The sequence below is a fragment of the Labeo rohita genome, unplaced genomic scaffold (genome assembly GCF_022985175.1).
Source record: "Labeo rohita strain BAU-BD-2019 unplaced genomic scaffold, IGBB_LRoh.1.0 scaffold_555, whole genome shotgun sequence".
Lineage (NCBI taxonomy): Eukaryota > Metazoa > Chordata > Actinopteri > Cypriniformes > Cyprinidae > Labeo > Labeo rohita.
In genome coordinates this window covers 23,915-48,553 of record NW_026129478.1, presented here as the reverse complement: position 1 = coordinate 48,553, position 24,639 = coordinate 23,915, and the positions used below count along the sequence as shown (strand labels likewise).

At 38.1% G+C, this 24,639-nt stretch overlaps 2 protein-coding genes across 2 annotated transcripts; one reads left to right on the top strand and one right to left on the bottom strand.

Moving 5' to 3' along the window:
• Positions 1–1,300: 1,300 nt before the first annotated feature.
• LOC127161129 (butyrophilin-like protein 3) lies at positions 1,301–5,386 on the bottom strand. Its single transcript, XM_051103780.1, has 6 exons — positions 5,366–5,386; positions 4,442–4,817; positions 3,859–4,131; positions 3,542–3,649; positions 1,792–1,818; positions 1,301–1,440 (listed from the first exon to the last, which is right to left on the bottom strand). The coding sequence occupies exons 1-6, from the start codon at positions 5,384–5,386 to the stop codon at positions 1,301–1,303; spliced, it is 945 nt and encodes a 314-aa protein (XP_050959737.1).
• A 5,812-nt stretch (positions 5,387–11,198) lies between these two features.
• Positions 11,199–15,182, top strand: LOC127161128 (uncharacterized). Its single transcript, XM_051103779.1, has 7 exons — positions 11,199–11,517; positions 12,178–12,278; positions 12,551–12,718; positions 13,469–13,551; positions 14,025–14,154; positions 14,272–14,343; positions 14,922–15,182. The coding sequence occupies exons 1-6, from the start codon at positions 11,199–11,201 to the stop codon at positions 14,278–14,280; spliced, it is 810 nt and encodes a 269-aa protein (XP_050959736.1). The 3' UTR covers positions 14,281–14,343; positions 14,922–15,182.
• The last annotated feature ends 9,457 nt before the right edge of the window (positions 15,183–24,639 follow it).

Sequence of the window (24,639 nt, the reverse complement as noted above, 5' to 3'; positions counted from 1 at the left end):
TTGTATCAAACAGAGAGTTTCAGGCAGACAGATGAAAACAAGAGAAAAATTAAAACAGAGTTGGAAAGACACAAGAATTCAGTGAAATACAAAATCAATGAGAAATCAAATTAATAATAAAAACTGAAAATGAAGAACATTCATCAACAAACAGCAAACACTATTGAAGAAGGAGCAGTAACTGTATGATCTTCATGATGTTTTCATTCATTTTCTGCTCCACATCAAAACATTATTCAAGTTAAAATAAAGCATCAATCTTGTAAATAAATTCATATAGGCATCATTTATATTCTTTTATAAATTCATTTCAGTCATTTAAGCAGAAGTCTTTAAATCTAAATATTTTAAGATCACAGTAAACATAAAATCACCCTTGTGTGTCCAAATGTTTGACTGATAATGTAAATAATATTTAATATTTAAGTTGGATTGAGAAAGCCAGTTTACTGAAATGTTATTTAAACATATTCTTCTTCTTCTGTTGACTGTAACTAGATCAGGGCTCCTCAAATCTGATCCTGGAGGGCTGATGATCTGCATTGTTTAGCTCAAACCATGATCAAGTTCAGCTACCTGTGATTTCTAGTGATCCTGAAGACATTGATTAGTTTGTGTCAGTGTGTTTGATCAGAGTCAGAGCTAAACTGTGCAGGACAGAGACACTCCAGGACAAGATTTGAGGAACCCTGATCTACAGCTTTAACTCTACAACCACCAAACTCAGCTCAGATCTTCACACTGATCTGAAGTCAGCTCCTGTATCTTTTATAACTGATTTATGGTTTTCATAAAACTGAAGATCAAAAAAATCAGAAAAATCCCACAGACTTACATTGGCAGAATGTTCAAATGAGCCAAATTCAAACTCCAACTGTCAAAACTCCCAGAATCCTTTGAGGCTCAGTCAAGCTTCCCTTCTGTGTACTATTACTAATCTGTTGAGACTCGTTCAAACTCATTTAACCTAATATTTCTAATCTATCTGTATAGCACCAGCAACTTCATAGCAACACTCTAGCAACCATCCAAACCAACCTAGCAACTGCCCTGTGTACCCTAGCAACCACATAGCAACACCACAGTAACCGCCCTGATAACCTAGCAAATGCATAGCAACAGCCTAGCAACTACCTTGGTACCTTAGCAACCGGTCTGGCTTTCTCAAACAAACTTTACTATCTAGTTATTGCTGTTACCCTTTTTATTGAATTTTCTTTTATTTCAGTTGATCATGTAAATTCACTGATCTCATTAGTAATCATCACAGATGATCAGTGGTGTGGAGTTTTCATTCATCTTATGCCCCAAACAAATCATCAAATCTGTCTTTTCCTCCATCTACTCCTTCTGTTTGTGTGTTTCCATATCTCACTTGTTTCCCATCATCAGACACGATGAGTTGTGGATGAGCCGTATCAGCATCCAGAATCACATTCACTGCAAAAATTATTGAAAATTCTGCTTTACAGATGAGTATATAATAAATACATTGACAATTATTTATTTTATAGGAATCATGAGAACTTTACAAGACAAACAAAAACAAAAATACACAATTAATTATAAATAAATGTCATATTTAATGTACATTATATTATAATTTTGATGTTTACATTTTGTTGTTCATTTTTGGATCCCCTTGTGCTGAATTAAATCTTTTTTTTTCTTGGTCTTGCTTGTATTTAGTTATGTATGTAAAATAAATAATTATAATAAATAATGTTTTTTATAATTATGCCATTAAACAAGCCTTTAATTCAAATAAATAATTATGCTTTTTTTACTCACCCGTGTATGTTCTTAAATATGTGAGAGCTGAAAACAGAAAGCATAAAGTTATAAAGGCTTCATAACAGAATTCATCTTTAGATCAATAGTGAGATCAATAATTTCAATCACCGCTTGAAGACCAACAAAATAAAAGAAGATTTTACAGAGTTTATATCTTATAATAAAATACAATGAATAGCAAACATATATGAATGCACAGTGTATTCATTCATTGTTTTGCTAAATCATTTAAAAGTAATGAATTTATATATTAATAAGATCATATAAAACATTCACCTTTGAAAGGGATGTAACGATAGGTGTATTCGTATCGAACGGTTCACGAGATTAGTGCCAGATGGAAGTGATCATCCCTATGCCCTGCTCCCTTCCAATGAGTGGAATATTCTTTATACAAATTCTATGGGACTTTCTTCAGTTAAGCAAGGAGTCATTGCATTTGGAAACAAAGATTAACTTCTCAAGGTGAATGTAGACCTTGATTCTAAGCATCAAACAACTAAAAATCAAGTCAGGAATCTTGGTGTGATTCTGGAGTCAGACCTTAGTTTAGGTAGTCATTTCTAAGAAATAACTAAATAAGCATATTATCATCTTAAAAACACTGCACTTGGAGAAACTTGTTCATGCCTTCAGCAGCAGGGTGGACTATTGAAACTCCTGACCAGCCTTCACAAGAAGACCATTAGACAGCTGCAGCTCATCCAGAACACTGCTGCAGGATTCTGACTAGAACCAGAAAATCTGAGCAAATCACACCAGTCCTCAGGTCATTACACTGGCTTCCAGTTACATTTAAGATTAATTTTAAATAAGGGTGTGACAAGACACTTATCTCACAAGACGAGACGAGACATGAGACTGGGTTCACGAGAATGAGACGAGACAAGATTTTTAAACTTTTCTTAAGAAATCCTCAATAATGAAATATATAGGGAAAATAGTCTTTTAGTCTTTAAACTTCCATTTTAATGAATTATATGCAGTAATAAACAACATTTAAACAAGAGCTTCACGATTCTGGATAAATTGAGAATCACAGTTGTTTTTAATAAATTGGAGACCATGATTCTGTCACGATTCTGGGGACAAAAAGATCAGAAAACTAAAAAAAAATAATGTAATTTACTAGTGGTTCAGACAAACTGTTCATTGCTTACGTTTTTTAAAAACATATATACATAAAAAAAAAAAAAAAAAACATTCAATGAAGGAGTCAGTGTCTCACTTCATTAAGACTTGTTTGACTATTGAAATCTCTAAACTATAAACTTTTATCCCAGTACTTCTATTATTTAAATGTCTGTAACACAGAAATAATGATTATAATGTGGTTGAAAAGACTGTTTGTGTTGCTCTTTCTGCATTTACATTTACCCCGACCCTCTGATTCATTAACATGGGCAGCGACAAAACCTGCTTCTCATGCTACACTGACGTGCTTACAGAATTCAAACCAATCAGATCACTCAGATCATTAGGATCAAGTCAGAAATACCAAGTATTCACTCAAAAAAAGTGCAGTCTGCTTATAGCTTTTATGCTACCTGTAGCTGGAATCAGCTTCCAGAAGAGATCAGATGTGCTAAACAGTAGCCATATTTAAATCTAGACTTAAATCACATCTGTTCAGCTGTGCATTTACTGAATGAGCTCTGTGCTACGTCCGAATGATTGCCTTGAAAATTATCCCCATACTGCTTTATTTACATAAATATATAAAATAACAAGAATTCAAGCATTTTACCTCTGTTTTTACGAGCAAACACAGCTATCAGTATTCCAGCAATCACACTGAGCACAGCAGCTACTGAAATCAGGATGATTGATGTCCTCCAAGAACTAAACCTTTTACCTATAAAACAAAACAAAAATTAACCACACTCTGTAAATCAAACATATTTGACAAGATGATTAAAAATCTATATTATTGAGTTCTGAATAAACATAGAAATGTTTCAACTTTATGACATAATGGACTCAGCTGATGATCATAAAATCTTTTTACTGAATCAAAAATACCATGAGATCACAAAATACAGTAAGAAAAGTGTTAGTACTAACTTGTGGTGATAATCTGTGTTTCCAGCACGTGATGTCTCAGTTTGACTCTGCAGTGAATCTTGTCGTCTCTGTGATGTACAGTGATGGTGTGTTTCACACTGAATCCGTCTTCATTTCTGTGTGTCTCTGTAGTTTCTGAACTCAAACTGACTCCTTCACTGTTCAGCCACTCAAGATCAGGTTTAGGGTTCCAACCTTCAGATTCACACTGTAAATGAAGCCCTTCTGAATCATCAGATCCATCTACAGTGATCACTGGAGGACGTCCTACAGCTACAGATCAACAAGAGGAACATGGAGTTGTTGTTCTGGCTTTTTTAAGTTAGTTAGAGCATGTTAAGGCTGGAATACACTCCACGACTTTTGTCCCGATTTACAGTCCGGAGGATATCAAACATTTTCGATTTTTTCAGGAGAGCACATATCACACGTCTCCAACAATGTGCATGTTTCTATGTGAGTTTGTTGTGATCCTCAGTCATTTATGATGTCCAGCTTTCCAGTCATTAAGTGTATGATGCCTAGTGTTTAAAAGTTGTGTAGTGTATACCAGCCAACCTTTAGTTTTCAATGGTTTTCTCACCTTCAACATTGACATTAACAGTGGCATCATCATACCAGGATTTGGACTGAATAAAACACTTATAAAGTCCTTCATCAGAGACTCGGACTGATGAGAGTTTGAGTGATGCGTTTCCTGTCTGTAGTTCTTGATGATTCAGTTTTGTTCTCCTTCTGTAGGACTGAATCTGATTTGTGTTTTTGTCTTCATGATCCTCATAGAGATGCACTAGTTGTGAGTCTTTCAGATCAAGTCTAAACCACTCCACTCTCATGTCCACAACACTGATGTTGGGTTTGACTGAACAGGGCAGAATCACATCTTCACCAGCTACAGCAAATACAGGATCTGCAGGTCCCACTACTTCATACTGCTCTGTAAAAGAGAAAAAGCAGGTCTAATTAAAAGTGAACCTCCTTTAAGTTGAACCGTCAAACCTTTAAAAATCAAGTCATAAAAGAAGCTTATAATTGGTTATCATATTTAAATGTGCACAAGTGTGAATGAGACTTCAGGGCTACAATGTTTTCATGTAAAGCAGCAGCTGTTCTTCTCCACACATCAGCTCTGCATCTGATCATTTGAGAGGCTTCATCCACCACATTATGTTGATTTATTTACATCTTTGCTTTAAAGAACTGCCTGTGTGACTTTATTAAGTATTATTATATGGCTCTTTGTAAACTTGATTCTAATTGGTCAATATTTCTGAATAATAACAACTGTTATTACACTGACCACTTCTCCAGGAAACCTACAGTTTCAAGATTGTGCTTCTGTTCTGTCTCTGCAATTTCTACAAGTAAGTTAATAAAATAATTTCAGCTCAGATAAATGTCCATTTATTTTGTAGCAATGTATTAATCACTTACAGTGAGCTGGTTAGTATCACAAAAACTATAAACTAAGCTATAATTATAAATAAACTAGCCACCTTATTTTTGCCTTAAGAGCAGATGCTGCCATTTGTAAATTTTACGGGTCTGACTTCTGGTCTCATTATGTAATGAGATTCCAAAAAATGAAGTACCTGTAATTATACTGAATTTGAAAATACTTGTTATCAGACTAGTTACTTTCTTATTGATTACATGATTACATATTATTTACACAACAGCAATAAATTATCTAGAATTGTTTCTTCCTCTTTTAACCTTATGAAATTTTCTTTCTTAAATAGTCTTAACGCTTATATACACTCAGCCGTCCAGTTTATTAGTCAGGTGACACAGCATTTGATCACTGATTTACAAAAATCATTTCAGGGTTAAGAAGTGTTTCAACATTGCATCAAATACTGATAAATGCATTAATTTTCATTTTAATTATCACTCAGTAGGTTATTTAACCATGTATTATGCCTATTAAAGCTTTTGTCTTTCAAACTCATTAAAATGCACAAATTCACAAACATTTATTTGTGATCTGGTCATATTTCATCTAATATATTGTATCATTACTATATTATAAGTACACCTGAAATTTTAATAATTAAGTATCATATATTCACTGGTACTCTGACATGGTCACATGACATGCAGGTAAACAAATGTAACAATATAAAAAAAATTGTAAGTTTTTATTTGATTGATTTTAAAATTATTTATGTTTAATTTAACATAATTATGATTGAATAAATTGTTAGGTTTTCATTAAACGCCCTGCAGTTTCTTCACAAACCCCAGTTTGGGAAACCTTGACGTAATGTAATGTATAATGCACTTCATTGTGTTAATAGCAACAAATGGAATATATTTTCTTATTCTTTGTTGGGTCAAAAGTAGTGTAAAAGAAGGTAATGTAATGATTATGTTATAACTACAATTTTTGTCACATAATTTGGAATCAGTAACTGATTACAATTTGTAAGCAGTGTTGGCGGTAACGCATTACAAGTAACGTGAGTTACGTAGTCAGATTACTTTTTTAAAATAGCTAGTAAAGTAACGCATTACTTTTTAATGTACAATTAAATACTTTTTTTTTTAAATAAGTAACACCAGTTTCTTTGTTTTCCCATTTATTGACTGACAGCTCTCTTTTCCCCAGGTTGTGCAAAATCAGGAGTAAGTACAGAGGCGTTGTGTGCACTGTGTAAACATGATGTTACTGTAGTTCTAGACTAAATGTGAACATGCATTAATTCATCTCGCTCGCAAGAAAAAAAACAGTTCAGTATTGTCACAGTTATGTCTATTCGTGTACTTGGTTTTTTCCATTGTCTCAGTGTTCAGTTCTCTGTCAGTCTTTATCGTTTACCTACGTGTGTGGATGTCAATCTTGTTCCTGACCTGTTAACTCCTTGGATTTATATTAAAAGACTTTGTTTGTTTGTTATATCGTGTTATGAACTTACAATAATGAAATGTTCAACAACACAAGTATCCTTTATGCATTTAATCAATCAATTTTATTAACCAGTGTCTTTGCTGCTGACCTTTGATGATCCAGTTTCAACCATACTAATAAGAAAAAATTACTTCAGATAAACTAACATTTGTGCTTCATTTTTTTTATTGCTGAAAAGTTTTGAACTTTCTTCTCCTGCACGAATGTACTTTTTCTTCAGCCCAAAGCTTATTCATTTCACTTTTTAGTATGAAAGGGCTTTTACATTTGCTAGAAATACACCTTTTATTATTATAAACTAAGAAGCAAGCCCAGATTTAAAAAGCAACGTGAAAGTAACATAATGCATGACTTTCCATAAAAAGTAACTGATTAATGCAATTAGTTACTTTTTTATGGAGTAACGCAACATTGTAATGCATTACTTTTAAAGGGGTCATCAGATACTAAGTTCACTTTTTCATGTTGTTTGAACATTAATGTGTGTTGGCAGTGTATGTACAAATCTACCCTATAATGATAAAAATCCATGCAGTTGTTTTTAATTAATCTGTAAAAATAATATCCCCTTTTTCAAATCGAGCCGTTCTCAGATGCCTGTCGTTGTTGCGTCACACCCACAGATGCCGCTCCCACAATAGTTGATTGACATGAGCGATTTACCTCGAATCAGCTGACACAGTCCGACCTCTTTGTTTTGATGCCGGAGCAGGGATGTAAGTTAGACAAGAATATCTCCGATTGAGTGATTAAGGTGTTGTGTTGCTGGATGTAATAATGAACATAGTGGTCGTCATTTACTCCCGACATCTGAGCCGCTGAAGATGCAGTAGATTACGTCTGTGAACAATCCCTTAGAATGAGATGATTCTTGCAGAGCTGATTTTGGCAAGGTAAAAGGGTGTTGTTTTACAAAACCATTGAGAACTTTTAATCAAAGTATATTATAGACTTTTCATTAAGACCCTAAAGAATCATATCAACTTGTGGAAAATGGGCATCTGATGACCCCTTTAAAAGTAACTTTCCCCAACACTGTTTGTAAGTAATCTTCCCATCTCTGTGTACAAAACAGCTTGTTCTGCTGCTTGATGTTGCAAATTGGTGTCTTCTCATGTTATTTTAATGTATTTTCTTATTATTAACATGTTTTACCGTATACTGCGCAATGTTATTCTTCTCGTTAGTTCATTAATTCTTGAGAATAAAAAAAGTGTCTGATGAAAAACTGACTGTTAAATCGATTCTAAAAATAAATAAAAAAATACAAGGTTGCAAAGGTAGGTAATTATTTCTAAATATAATAAACAGAACCTACATTTATTTATAACAAATTTTGCCATTATTTTAATGTAATTAATAAAACAAAATATTGTATTACTCTACCATACGTTATATCTCTAAGGTGAAAGTATCAGCAACCATATACTTTTCTATCATCTCCTGTAGTGTTCTCCATAACCACCTAGAGAAATTACATGCAAAACATTTCACACACACTGTAAAAAACAACCTATAGAATCTACTCAATATAATGGGGTAAACTGATGTAACAATTTGCACTTAGTTTGTTTGGGCAGATTCTATCCTATATATTTGAGTAAAGCAAACCTAAATTTACGAATCTACTCAATAAAATGAGGTAAATTGAAGTAACAATTTGCACTTCGTTTGTCTATATATTTGAGTAAAGAATACCTGAATTTAACAGCTATGACAAACTAAAAAAAAGTAGATAAAGTCTACACAGCAAAAAGCCCAGTGTTAAATGAACTCTCGCGGGAGTTTGAGTGTTAAAATGAACACTGAAGCAGTGTCAAAGTTAATGAGGTAATTAAGTGATTCATTGAGTGATGATTGAAAATTATTGAAGACACCAAAATGTTTACGTCACCATTATAGTGGTCAGTGTTAGCATTAGTTGGGCTCTTGACCCGTAGCTTTTTAACATTAGCTTTTGTTTAACTGTTTAGTTAAACTAGCTAGACAAGCCAAAGAGCAAAAGTCATGCAGTGGTGATAATTCTGTTTTAAAATAAACTTAATTTGAGCCACTGAAACCATTTAGAGTTCTATATCTTTTATTTATTACAACTGCCTTGTGGTTTCACAGCTGCAAAAAAAATGATAAAGCCTGATTTTTTTTTATTATTATTTTGAATGGATTTCTTACAAGCTCCTCCGATCAAAAAAAACTTTCAAAAGCTGCTCTTTTAGGCACACACAGACATCATGAATCAACATATGAATCTCAAAAATGGTGACAAACAGCATATTCAGAAACAGATCAACTCTAAACATCATGGAAATCATCAGCTCATAATTTATTCATGCCACAATGCATGATGGGAGATATGGATGAGTTTTGATTGGCTACAACATACGTTTTTTTGGTCACCATTGTTGTGATTCTCATGCTGATTGTTGATGTCTGTGTGTCTAAATCTAAAAAAACTTTTATATTTTTTCCGGTCAAATAAATTTCAGAAACACCTGTCTGATTAAACAAACATAAACAAAATATAACTCACTTATTCTGATCGCTACTTCATGACTTTGTCAAAGCATATTCAAAACCACAAAATCTCATTTCTTCTGGTTTGTCTGACTGTTATAACTCAATTACAACACCCAAACAAAATCTAATATTAAGAAGTTACTGGTAAAGAGCTAAACTAATGCTAACACTGACCACTATAATGGCAACTTACAAAATTAGATTTTCTCCTTTTGGTGATTCTGCTTATTAACATCAGGCGTCTTTAATAATGGTCAATCATCACTCAATGAATCACTTAATTACCTCATTAACTCTAACACTGCTTCAGTGTTCATTTTTATACTCTTGAGTATGGACTCAAACTCCTGGGAGAGTTCATTTAACACTGGGCTTTTTGCTGGGTAGACTTTACCTACTTTTTTTTAGTTTGTCTTAGCTGATAAATTCAGGTATTCTTTACTCAGACATATAGGATAGAATCTGCCCAAACAAATTGAGTGTAAACTGTTACCTCAGTTTACCTCATTTTATTGAGTAGATTCTATAGGTTGTTTTTTACAGTGCAGGCATGTACCGAACTGCACGCAGACGTCATCAGGGAGCACCCGCAGGGTCCTTTCAGTCACTGTACACCTGTCATGCCGTAGTTTCCAGTCTTCAATAGGTCAAACTACAGCAGAAGCAGAAGCAGAAGTTGACGTTCAGTGCTCAGCAGTGTTGGGGAGTAACTAGTTACATGTAACGGAATTACATAATTTAATTACAAAATAAATGTGATTGTAATTAGTTACAGTTACTGAGAAAAAATGTGTAATTCAATTACAGTTACTTTTGAAAAATGTTCATGAGGTTCAGGGGGTTACATCTGATTTTTTTCGCACACACACACCCACATACAGATTTAGTTGACTTCTTTCATAAATTGCAATGACTGCTCTAAAATGAGGTTTGGACACAGAATAAGACACATGCTTATTTGATAACTCTTTTATTTTCTATTTGGGTTTATGCATATACTTTATTTTTTAAGATTAATTGTTTTTTTTTCCAAGGCATTGTTAGATGCCAGTGTATCCTGTCATCACTATGCAAACATTGATTTCAAAACCAGTGTTATAGCTATTAAACTATTTCTTGTTATGATTTTAAATCTGTATTTAACCTCAGAATGATCTCAAAGTAAAAAAAGAGGTGTTAAGTCTGAATTTGTTTGACTGTGCTTTAAATTAAATTATTACACGGCTCTGTGGAATGCTTGATTCTGATTGGTCAGTCATGACATTCCAAGGTATGTTACACCCCGAAAATCATCAGGGCAAAAAGTCCTGCTTAAGTCGGCACTATATATGCTTGATAGTTTTTCTTCGTGGAAGCTTTGCATCTGGTTAGCTAATAAAATATTAAAACTCAATTCAGTATTATGTCTACAATTTCTTAATTCTGTCATCTGGCCACTTGCTAGCAACTGATTCCCTAACGGAAGCTTTGTGTTCAAATATTTCACCTCAGATCAGTGTTTTGTGTTTAATTGTTTACTTTTGTGGCAAGCAGCTGTGTAATAAGTGGAATAATGTACATCCAGCCAGTTGTTTTCACAAAATAAAGATGTATATTACATATTACTTACTTATTATAATCTTAATACAAATGATGAATTTTGAAAATCTGACAGTAATCAGTGTTGAGTGCTACTGTAAGGTTAACTCTGCCTGGTTTAAATGATTAACAGTTGAAAATATTGGAAAATTAAAAAAGTAATCAAAAAGTAATCAAATGTAATGTTACATTACTTTAATAAAGTAACTAAAAAGTTACACTACTTATTACATTTTAAATAGGGTAACTTGTAATCTGTAACCTATTACATTTCCAAAGTAACCTTCTCAACACTGGTGCTCATCCGTCAGAAAGAGCAGAACAGAATTGCGTGATGACGTACATCACAGACCCGCTGCCAGCGCTCAGCAGTGGTTGGTTAAGCTCCGTCGCGGAAAGTTTTAGCTACAAAATGAGCACACCTGACCGCAATACAGATGTGGATGAACAGGCTTCCACAAGTAAGAAGGAAGACAAAGTAGTTGATAAGAGAGGAAAGACTAATTCAGTGGTGTGGAAGTGTTTCGGCTTTTTAAGCGAGGAGCAACAGGTCTGCATCACTACAGATAGCGGGACCAATATCATCAAAGCCGCTGAGTTGAACGGATGGACAAGACTACAATGCTTCGGGCATCGATTGAACTCTGCCATTGGTAAGTTATACACAGGTCATGCAAATGCTCGCCATAATATCAGCGCTGGCCGCTTCAAATAGATTTTCAAAAAGGCTTTGACTTAGTTAAACATGAGCACTGCACTTTTCACAGTCAAAATATGGCGCTGTTTTTTTTTAAATGAATGTGTCTAAAAAGGAAACTTACTGTATTCAGAAATTTTCATTTAATTGTTACTATATTTCCTTATAAAGTAATTCATGACCACTGCGCTACTTTGCGGGAAACAGCACCTCCTTCTGGAAGAGGATTAATAATTAGTTGGCCTAGTGGCATAATTTCTATTATGATTTATTTCCCCCTTTTTAAGCGATTTTATAGGGAATTAATTTAGTCTTTAGTCAAGACATACATATTTGTATAGATTAATTCACAGTTCTCTCAATTAAATTCAAAGGTGTTTTACTGGCATGGGGAACAGACTGTTTTTATTTTAAAAAAAAAATTATATAATTTTAATAGGAGGAGGCATTATAGACTTTGCAAATTCAGTCTGCAGACATTTGTAGGTACAGACATCCATTGTGTGTGTCCTCGGCAGTTTTTTCCTGAGGCTTTTTAATATTGTCCATATCAATATCGGAATTATATCGTATCGACCAAAATTAAGAAATACATAGTTTTTGCCATATCGTCCAGCCCTAACTCAAGTACTCTCTGAATGTCTCTCATGTCAGGCTGTTATCATCCAGCAGAGGAGTCGGGAAAACAATAGTCCCCATGACATTCATTCACTGGAGGTAACGTTACATGTTTCAGTTGTTTAATAGCCTATAGATGAACCGTTAAAATAATATGATCAGTCAATCAGAACACAGCATCTTATAATATAAAATATTATAACAGGGGGAAAATGATTTAATCAAACAAACACAGGCTTTTAGTTCAAATGTATATTTGTCTCATTGACAAAATAAAAAAGACATTTTCAGTAGTGTAATCAGATTCAGTAAATAATCCAAATATTTACGCAGTGTTGTTTAATTATGATAAATCTATTTTTCTTCAACAGTTGGTACTAATGTCAGACAGCAGCTTCATCACACCAGACCTGTCAGACTGTGGATCTCCAGCTGTGCTGGTGTCAGTGTGTCTCATCACAGCTACAGCACACAACAGACTGAGAGCACAGAGGAGGAGATGCTCCACAGCATCATCAGTGACACCAAAAACATTCAAGGTATGGAAAGATTCAGCAACTTAACCATATAAAGCCTACTGTCTTCTTTAACGTGAATTTCTAAGGCCTCTAAATGATCAACATGCTCCAAACTTTTCTGTCATCTGATTGATCGTTTTCACTATTTTAGTGAGTTAAAGGCCTTTTAGTATCTAAAAATGTCCTCCTTTAGGTTGTGGTTTACGCATCTTTTTGCTGTGGAATCTTTTTACTTTTATAAAACAAACATAAGAATATTTTTTATATTGTTAGTAATATTTCATGATGAACACTTACTGGATGGAATAAAGCAGAGTTTTTTAAAATCATGTTAAAATGTGAGTGTCAAAACTAAGCATGTAAATATCATCTTACTAAGACATTATTAAAGATACTAAGACATGACAGCTGATATTTATAAGTGTTTTATGCATGTATTTTGAATTAATGTTTTAAAAATCTCATTGATTTACATTATAACCTATCAGAATTAAATAGCATATAAATATCAGCATCTGTACTAAATTTCATATTTTTGATGTTTTTTTCCTGCTTGAGTTTAAGTTTAATCTCACTATACTAAACTATATGAGCCATAAAAGCCTGATGTATCAAATAGGATATACAACGTAAAACACAATCTTTTATAATATATTTTGTGTAAGGGCTCAGACTGTTCCATTTAAAGCTTTACAGGGTTAAAATAAAGTATCTGCTAGCATATGGAAATTGTGAGGAAGTTAAAACTCTGTTGTTTGTTTGTCCAATAAGGATCCTTCTCCAAACACGAGTTCCAAGCAGAGACAAAGAAACTGCTGGATATTGTGGCCTGATCACTGTATTCTGAGAAAGAGGTGATAAATTAACAAGAAACAGATGTAATACTGTGAATTTTGATCCACTTTTGAGGCACTGAAAACTGTATGATCCTACAGGACTCAATCTAGTGCTTAACCAACACGTCTTTCAAGCTGATCATTTGATTTCATTTAAGTTTTCATCATTACAGTTGTTTTATGTATATATCTGCAATATATTTGCCACCCTGTATATTTATTTTATTCAATATCAAATAATTAAATATTTAATCAGCTTCATATGGCTAAATATTGTCATTTGTGTCTTTTTGGAGAAGTTTTTACATTAAATATAAAAATAAATATAGCATTTAATTTTAAGAATTTGATTTAGAAAAACCACCCTAGAAAAAATTCTATAAAATATAATAATAATAACCATCCATGAATGAAAGAAAAATCATATAAAAACATGAATCAGACTGCAGCTGATTTTCTGGCACATACCTGTTGTGTTAGGTGTTCATCAGAGAGCTCATCTCAAACAGCAGTGATGCGCTGGAGAAACTGCGGCACAAGATGATCACAGCAGGAGGAGATACAGCACCCATGGAGATCCACCTGCAGACAGATGCTGCCACAGGCACCTTCACCATCCAGGTACCATCAACCCATACAACTCCATCATCACAGCTCTGAGAGGAGCTCAAGATCAAATTAAAGAGCTGTTGCTGCTGTTTAATGTATTGGTCAACATGTTTATGCTCTGATTTGTAGGACACATGAGTTGAGATGAACAAGGATGAACTGGTTGCTAATCTGGGCACCATCACTCAATCTGGATCAAAGGTGCATCTCATTTAACTCTTATAGACTTAGTTATGCCTCATTAACTTTTTAAATTTTATTTTGAATTGGAATATTATATAAATCAATTGCAAATAAAGCACAGTTTCACTCCCATGTGTTCAAGATCTGAACATCAGGAAACTGGCAGAAAATATTATCAATAAGTATGGAAGTTGCTGTAACTGGAGAAGCCTGTGGCTGTTTTTTTTTTTTTTTTTTTCTAAATAATAAATTACTTGCACCTCAAAGTGTGCAAACAAAACTCATTAAAATAACAATTCGGATGGTATGTAATAAAATTTGTCCGCTGGTTAGTCTAGTCACACAATCTGTCATGGCATATCAAATGAGTTTTCTTGCAGTATATTTGGAAATTTGTTTCCATTGTAGTGCATGGGCATGTCCTCCTGTCAGATTAAAAAAATTATCAGTTGCAAATGAGTGCATATGTTTTTTGTGCTCCTTTTATGCACATCTTAGTTTTCTTTCAGCTTTTCATGCAATATCTCAAAAACATAGCTATTGTATCAATAGTTTTTGGACATTATTTCATGATGCTCAGATTCTTCCTCCATCAGGCTTTTCTGGATGCTCTTCAGAATCAAGCGGAGGCCAGCAGCTCCATCATCGGTCAGTTCGGTGTGGGCTTTTACTCCGCCTTCATGGTGGCTGATAAAGTGGACGTTTATTCTCAGTCAGTAGAACCAGGTGCTTCTGGATAGAAGTGGTCCTCAGACGGGTGAGAAAAATTAAAAGAGAGATGGATTTAATAACAGTTTTTGGACAAAAATAATTTGACTTTGATTATGGCAGAAATCATAATTACAGTTATTTTGGTCAATATCGTAATCATGATTATTTAACACTCAAAGTAACTGGAGATTTGTGCTCTGCCTTACAGAGTTAAAGGTCTGCAGAATTTAAAACCACAAGCACTGACATAAAATATGATGTGCTTTGAGAAAAACTCACTGAAGTGTCTGTGGTCTGTTTTGCAGAGGTTGTGAGCAAGTACAGTTCTCAGTTTTCCCATCTTCCTGAACTGATGGCGGTTAAACACCATTAAGACATGAAGTCTGTTGGTAAATGACCTTTGTCAAAAGACCCTGTGGCTCTGATGATCAGTCCTGAGCTGTTTCTCTCTCTGCAGGTGCTCTGGATGTGATGAATCCCAAAGACTGAGAAGTTTTAAAGGAGTTTTATTGTTATGTGGTTCAAGGTCACAATAAACCCCGCTACACACTGCACTACTGTTCATATGCTCCGCTAAATATCTGCAGCGTCTTCTATGTGCTGGAGATGGTAAGTGTGAGACGACAGCTGAATCAGACAAATACACAATGACTGACAAAATAGGGTACCTTACAGTCTCTGAATCTCTATGACTTACATTATTTACCCTTTCAGTAAATAAAATAAATAGGGCTACACAATTAATCAAAATGAAACTGCAATCGTGATTACACAAAAGCTGTGATTTTTTAATTATTTTTTTAATATTGGTTGTTCGTGCTGCTTTTGTGCAACTGATGAATAACAATTCATTTGTTTTTAGATATTTTGTTTTTAGATATTTCTATTTTGCGGGAGTCCCACAAATTATTTTATTTTCCTGCATCCCACACACACACAAGTCTCTACCTGCCCGCACCCGCACTTGCCCGTCAAGTTTTGTCCCGCACCGCACTCTGTTGCATCTGGTCCCGCTGGTCTCTACACTGAGCCGTACTTCAAGTTGTTCATAACGGCTTGCATAATCGTGCTAAACCACATGATTTAATAGCAATTTGGACCCGATTTTGATTAATCATGCAGCCCTAGTTGATAGACATGTTCAAATTTGTCATCTTAACATACCTGCTAAAACCTACTAAAGCGATATGGTGAAAACTGATGCCTTGTATGTCTACACTTACAAAAGAAACATTCAAAATTGCAGCATTAACACAGACAAACAGTGCATGTTGACAAGGTCAGATTTAATGTGTTGTGTTTAAAGACTCTGGGCCCGCCAACCTTTCATGTTCAAAGTTGCTTAATGTCGCTAGATGGTGTAGTGCACTAATTAGCATATTCATGGCGTCATCACAACCTCTACACCCACCCTGACTGTCCCACAACACAGCCATCAACACCCTGCCCCTTCATCCCCCCTACTGTTTCTCAACCTGCCCTTAAGATCTGTGAAGGTGATGTTTGCAAAATCTTCAGGAAGCGGAAGATAAGGAAAGCCAAAGGCCCAGATGGTGTCTCTCCAGCCTGCCTTAAAGCCTGTGCTGTCCAGCTATCATCCATCTTCACACTGATCTTCAACAGATCCCTGGAGCTGTGTATAGTCCCATCCTGCTTCAAATGTTCTACCATCATCCCTGTACCCAAGAAAACAAAAATCACAGGACTTAATGACTACAGACCTGTTGCTTTAACATCTGTGGTCATGAAGTCATTTGAGAGACTGGTGTTGGCCTACTTGAAGGACATTACTGGACCCTTGCTCGACCCCCTGCAGTTTGCTTTCCGAGCAAACAGGTCTGTGGATGATGCAGTCAATATGGGATTGCACTACATCTTTCAACATCTGGACAAACCAGGGACCTATGCAAGGATCTTTTTTGTGAACTTCAGCTCTGCTTTCAACACCATCATTCCAGATATCCTTCACAATAAACTGTCACAGCTCTCTGTACCCACCTCCATCTGTCAGTGGATCACCAGCTTCCTGACAGACAGGCAGCAGCTAGTGAGGCTGGGAAAACTCACATCCGGCACCCGCACCATCAGCACTGGAGCTCCCCAGGGCAGCGTTCTCTCCCCACTGCTCTTCTCCCTCTCCACAGTCATCGGTCCCATCCGGGATGGTGACGAATCTGCTTACAGACAGGAGGTTGAGCAGCTGTCTCTCTGGTGCAGTCACAACAACCTGGAGCTCGACACGTTCAAAACTGTAGAGATGACGGTGGACTTCAGGAGAAACCCCCCTGCACTCACCCCTCTCACCATCATGAACAGCACTGTGGCTGTAGTGGACTCATTCAAGTTTCTAGGAACTAACATCTCCCAGGACCTGAAGTGGGACATTCACACTGACTCAATTGTGAAAAAAGCCCAGCAGAGGCTGTACTTTCTCCGTCAACTGAAAAAGTTCTATCTTCCACAGGAACTGATGACGCAGTTTTCTTCAGCTGTCATTGAGTCGGTTCTGTGCTCTTCTATAACTGTCTGGTTTGGGGCAGCCAGTAAATCAGATGTAAGAAGACTGCAACGGACTGTTAGGACAGCAGAAAGAATCATTGGTATGCACCTGCCCAACCTTCAGGACTTATACATCTCCAGAGTGATGAAACGGGCAGGAAACATCATCCAAGACCCTTCTCACCCCGGACACAACTTGTTTGCACTTCTCCCCTCAGGCAGATGCTACAGATCCCTGAGCGCTAAAACATCTAGACATAAAAACAGCTTTTTCCCAAATGCCATCTCCAGCTTAAACAGACAAACATGAATCATTACCTGGGTTCTACAATTCATTTCTGTATTTCTTTCTCCATTCTAATTAATGTCTCTTTCTGTAGTATTATTATGTAAATACTCATGCAAATAATGCACAAATCTGTACATAAATCATCTGTTCCAGATTCATACATTATTATTTATTTTTAAGTTTTTATTTTATTTAAATGTTGTATGTATGTATGTATGTACCAGGAGCACCTTAAAAAACCACAACAAATTCCTCGTGTGTTTGTGCACACTTGGCGAATAAAGCTAATTCTGATTCTGATTCTGATTCTGATTCTGATCACATCATATGAGCCCTTTTTTCTGTTTCATCAGCTGACCAGTCTGTATGTTGTTAAAGACTGTGTAAGTGATTTAGTTCAAAAACATTTTTTGTGATGCTGGTTGAAAGTCTCTTCACATCCCAATTTAGACTCACTGTAATTAAACACTTATAAATAAAGGCCTTCATCAGAAACTTGAATTGTTGAGAGTTTAAGTGATCCATTTCCTCTCTGTAGTTCTGGATGAATCAGTTTTGTTCTCCCTCTGTAAGACTGGATCTGATCTGTGTTTCTGTCTTCATGATCCTCACAGAGCTGCACTAGTGAGTCTTTTACATCAAGTCTAAACCACTCCACTCTTAATGTCAACACCATCTTGCAGTACTATTGCCTTTAACCTCACTGGGTTGGTTGTCTTGCCAATCACATTCAATATTATCACAGTTTGTGCTTGTTAAACAAGGTGAGCAGTGCTCGACTGGTAATCTGGCATACCGGGCATTTTGCCAGTGGGCCGACGCACTTTTGCACCATGACAAAGCACTGTATAGACGGAGTGATAAGGGATCTTGCTTCGCCTATGTAAATATCGCCTCACCTCTCTTCCACCTCTTGAGTGGACGCAGTCTCTCAAAACGTACAGCCTAAAGTGAAACGGTGGTGCTAGAAGGCTCACGGAAAAGTAGCCTAAAAATTTGGAGGCGGATTCCACAAAATGTGCCTTGACATTGGTCATTCCAAAATGTACACATCAGCATTATTAAGAACAGACTTGCTCTGCTGTGATGTGGGCCAAAGGGACAGGCAGGAGGTGGAGAGGAGTTTAATCGGTAAGGAGCTTGATAACGGGCTCACATGAAGGGGAAACGGAGGAATCTAACTTGTCCTAATACGTGTGAGTGCCACGAATGTAGAATACGTAAACACCTTTTAATAAAACAAAAATTCGTCCCATTTTTTTTTGTTTTGGCCAAGTCAAGTGTGTTCACAGAGGTTTCCACGGACCAATGTGAATAAATCTAGATTTAAATATGACCTGACGTTTTGTTCTTATCCAAAACAAGAAGATAGGGGAGCCTATTCACACACCATTTTGTATTTTGTGAGTTTGGAATATATTCAAATACTCCATTTTCAATATTAAAGATGCTGTACTGTAATCTGTTTAAAAAAACATAATTTATTAACTTGTTCTTCAACTTTCTCTCTTATTCTTATAAAGGTTGCATTCTTTGAGGAGGTCTTTGCTGTCCCTTAGTGTAAAGATTACTGGCAACATTTTCAGTTGTAGTGCGTACATGTTGTACACAGTTGCATACTTATTTTTATTAATTGGAAATTACACTTTGACATTTTAGTTTCTTTTCTTTGGGGGATAGATATATACCTATGTGGTGGGCCGCCTGGACCAAAAAATGCCAGGGCCGACTTTTTTGTCCCAGTCCAGCCCTGAAGGTGAGGCATGTCAAGTTTACCAGTACAGAGCCCTGGACATGACATGAAAAATTGGACACAGTTCAAGATTTTGTTCTCACTATTTAATTTGTTTGTTTGTAAATTGTTACCAAAATTGTTCCTCAATTTCAAATATACGAGGGGAACTAATTAATAAAATGTGCTCATGAATGAATGATTTATAGAAATGAATTAACAAGTTGTAGGCCTAGAAACCAATGATTAATAGGCCTGTAGATCTATTTTTTCTGACATCTATTTTTTTCAAATTATCCATACAGCACATTTCACACGCCAGTAATTCGGTTTCACATTTCCCAGCAACAAAACATCCAGTATAAATGTATTTCTTGTGCAGAAGATATAATTAGCTTTTCAGAGGATTTACAAACTGTCAGCTGCTTTGGAATATTGTAAGAAAATGAGAAAAGAGATGTGATCTGTCCTTATCACGTACCACAGCTTTCTCAGAGTGCAGAGTGGGATTATCTTTGTGAGGAGTTGAACCTGACTGAAATTTTATTTCTTTCCATGTTCTCTGTATTGGACTTTGGCGATCTATTGTTTTCTATTTCAATGCACTTTTAAAGTGTGAATCATGTTAAGTATAATTTGTACATAATGAATTGACCCTGTGTTGTGCATGTCCAACATGTTTTGTGTCTTCATCTCAACATCTGAACCGAGGCGTCATCATTTATTTACCCTCCAATACTATTTGATTTTTTTATTTACAAGAAGAAATATTTAGTATAATCCTCATACATTACTTAACAGCAATGTTAAGCAACAGTGAAAAGATATGATACACTGTTGTTCTGTTTCTTCCAAACAACTGTTTGATAACTTTATGGTAGTTTTTTGTGTCAGTCCCTGATCACTGTATGCTGGTCATTATGCTTCTTTGTCATTTAATTGTAATGAAAAGAGCAGCGGGTGTAAATATGCTGCATATCATCATCTTTTATGTTCCTCATTTAAAATGATATGATGGTGAATAAAATATGACAAAGTATTCATTTTTGTTTGAGGTCTCACTTTAAATGAAATGAAATGTGTGACAGTTGATGAGTTCTACAGGTTTATAAAATACATTTCAAAGTTCTCATCTTTCTCTACATTGTATTTGACCTCTTGTGATAAACTGGCAGCAGAAACAACACAAAAGACACACCTTTCCTAAGAAACATTTTTCCTCATTCCACACTATTATTGCACAGCTCTCTGAAAAATCTGACTGGTCTCTTGATCAATTGATCAATTGTAAATATCTAATATATCTTTTTATCCAAGACTTTATATAGATCACTCACCCTGAAAGTTTTCTACATACATGTTCTGTTCTGTGGTTTATACAAAAAAGTTTTATATCAATATCTTTTGTTTATTTGGTGAATAGACATGTATAAGTAGGATAATGTACAAAGTCTGTCATTTCTAAATAACTGTATAAATAACTGTAGAAATGTTCGCAGAAAGGAAGGAAGAGGGCAGCTCGGCGTAGGGAGACTCGTGTGCTTTATTCAAAACTCAAATAAACAAAAGTCACGCTCACTGCGTGTTCCACCAATCCACAATTCCAAAATAACTAAACAGTCTCTTTGGGCTTCTTCCAGCTCTTCACTGTGGCAACGCACACAAGTCTCTGTCCAGTGTCTCTCTCCTCCCTGTTCTACCATCACCCTTTTATCCGGTCTCTCCAAGCCAATTACTGCAATCAAACACAGGTGTTACAAATTTGCACTTGACCTACTTACTCACCGCTCATCTCCCAGCCTTCTCTCCAGCTGCAGGTTCCACAGAACCACGCCCCCGTCGCCACATACCCCCACCGCCTGACTCAGGCTGGGGATCCCTCCGGCCTGCAGCCCCCGGCCCCCCCCTCCCTTTCTGGAGAGAAAGTCAGCTACTGCCATCTGTGCCCCCGGCCTGTGGATCACCTTGAATTTAAAGGGCTGTAATGCCAGATACCAACGGGTGATCCACGCGTTGGTATCTTTCATACGGTGGAGCCACTGCAGGGGCGCGTTGTCCGAACAGAGAGTGAATTCCCGTCCCAGGAGATAATAGCGGAGGGTGAGGACTGCCCATCGGATTGCCAAGCACTCCTTTTCAATGGTGCTGTACATAGTCTCTCTCTTAGAGAGCTTACGACTGATGTTCAGCTGCTCCTCACCGTCTGTCTCCTGGGACAGGACAGCTCCAAGCCCCCTGTCCGACGCATCTGTCTGCAGCAAGAAAGGGAGAGAAAAGTCAGGAGAATGTAATAGCGGCCCCCCACACAGAGCAGCCTTTACCTGGGTGAAAGCCTGCTGGCACAGCTCCGTCCACTGGACCGGATCTGGGGCTTCCTTTTTAGTGAGGTCAGTCAGTGGGCTGGTGAGGTCCGAATAATTAGGTACAAACCTTCTATAATATCCCGCCAGCCCCAGGAACTGCCTCACCTCCTTTTTGGTTTTGGGTCTCGGACAGGTCGCAACTGCTGCCGTCTTACTAATTTGGGGACGCACCTGTTCATGACCCAAGTGGAAACTTGGCTACATCAGTGAGCTGGGAGGGCGAGAGGTGATCTCCCCCCGGGGCCAGAGTGAGGGATTGGAATTTAGTGCCCACCTCTGGCCCGAGATCTTCCTCCCCACTCACTGCCGTCGCCAGCATCACCGGTTCCACCTCGCTCCATTTTTTTAGGAGGTTCAGATGGTAGATTTGACGTGCCCCACTCATGTTTGTTCGAACCACCTCATAATTGAGATCTCCCATTCGCCGTGTGACCTCAAAGGATGAGTAATTTAGAGCTAGAGGTTGGGAGCAATACAAGTACTTTATCTCCCGGTGCAAAATTACGTAATCTGGTTCCCCGATTGTACAGCCGGCTCTGTCTGTCCTGGGCCTGTAACAAATTCTCCATAGAGAGCTGCCCCAAGGTGTGGAGTTTTGTTCTCAGGTCCAGCACATACTGAATTTCATTTTTGCTATCTGAAGGTCCTTCCTCCCAAGCCTCCCTCAGGACGCCCAAAACCCCACAGGGCTGGCGGCCGTAGAGAAGCTCGAAGGGGGAAAACCCTGTGGAGGCTTGCGGGACCTCACGCACAGCGAACAAAAGGGGTTCCAGCCATTTATCCCAATTTTTGGCGTCTTCGTGAACGAACTTCCGAATCATGGTTTTCAACGTGCGATTAAATCTTTCCACCAGGCCGTCCGTTTGTGGATGGTAGACGCTGGTGCGAATCGATTTAATGCCCAATAATTCGTAAAGCTCGCGTACTGTACGTGACATAAACGTCGTGCCTTGATCAGTGAGAATCTCTTTCGGGATTCCCACTCGGGAGATTATACGAAACAAGGCCTCCGCCACACTTTTTGCAGAAATGTTGCGGAGTGCCACTGCCTCTGGGTATCGTGTTGCATAATCCACCAGAACTAATGCAAAGCGATGCCCCCGTGCTGACCGTTCTAATGGCCCAATGAGGTCCATACCAATTCTCTCGAAGGGGACCTGAATGAGAGGAAGAGGGCGCAATGGCGCTTTTGGGGAGGCCGGGGGATTCACTAACTGACATTCACGACAAGTCGCGCACCACCTGCGCACATTCTCGTGAATGCCCGGCCAAAAGAATCGGGCCATTAAACGGTTTAGTGTTGCTGCCTGTCCCAAATGTCCTGCCATGGGATTACAATGAGCCGCCTGGAAAAGCGCTTCCCGGCGGCTTTTAGGTACCAACAATTGAGTTGTATCTTGTTTTGTCTGAGTGTCTTGGGTCACTCGATACAACCTATCTTTTAAAATAGCAAAATAGGGATAAGAAGGGGGCCGTGCTGACTGGAGAGGCTGTCCGTCGATGGAGCAGACCTGTTCAAATGCATTTTTCAACGTTTCATCCTGAGACTTCTCCAGGGGAAAGTCATCACGCTCTGTGAGGTTTAGCCTTTCAACAGCATTCGGTTCCCCTGGCTCAGCCTCGGGCAGTCTCGGTTCAACCTCTCCTGCCTGCACGACCGCCTCCCCTCACTGCTTCTCCTTTTTCCAAGAAACATCCGCACACAAATACCCCAATAAATGACTAAAAGCTGGCCAATTGGTTCCCAAAATCAGCGGATGCCTGAGGTGCGGGTTAACTGCAGCCTCCACATTATGCTTTTGTCCCCGAAATTGGATGGCTAAAAACATTACAGGATACCTCACCACATCCCCGTGCACACACAGCACCTGAACCACACGGCTTTTATCCAATGCCTCAGGCTGAATTAGGCTTTGATGGATTGAGGTTTGGTTACATCCTGAATCCACCAGAGCCCAATAAGTACCCCCCTTAATACTCACAGGTATTTGGTACAGGCCAGCTTGATCGGGGGCAGCCTGCGGGGCATCCGGAACCCGGACCAGTGTCCCCACCTCCATCACCGGACACCGATCAATAAAGTGTCCTGGGTCCCCGCAACGCCAACAGGCCGGCCCAGACTTCCCCGCCGCCCTAGTGGTGGGAAGCAGGTCAAGAGATTGGCGCGGAGAGAGCAGAGGAACAGGAACAGACGTGGCACTCGAACTGGTAGGCCCCGTACCCCTGGACAGGGGCCTCAGTCCAGCAGACTCTGGTGCCGGACAACCCCTCCACCGGGGCTGCGGTCTATCAGGGAGATTCACCCGGGACCTAGGGAAAGGGACAGGTTTGGAGGTAGAGGAAGGGAGGAGAGAGAGAGAGACAGAAGGCAGAGTTTCGCCAACCCCGTGGCACGCCACCATCTGGTCCTCCGCCAGTTGAATGGCCAGGTCCAGCGACGTCGGCCGATGACACTGGACCCACTGCGCAGTCTTCTTCGGCAGCCGCGCAATGAACTGCTCCAGCACCACACGATCGATGATCTGGTCGACGTCGCTTCCCCCGGCCAACAGCCATCTGCGGCACGCGTCCCGGAGCTGCTGGGCCATCACGAAGGGCCTGCCGTTTTCCCCCAGCTCCAGCGATCTGAACCGCTGACGTTGCTGCTCGGGGTTCAGGCCGACCCGCTGCAGGATGGCCCGTTTTAGGTCGTCGTAGACCAGGAGGTTCTGAACTGGCAG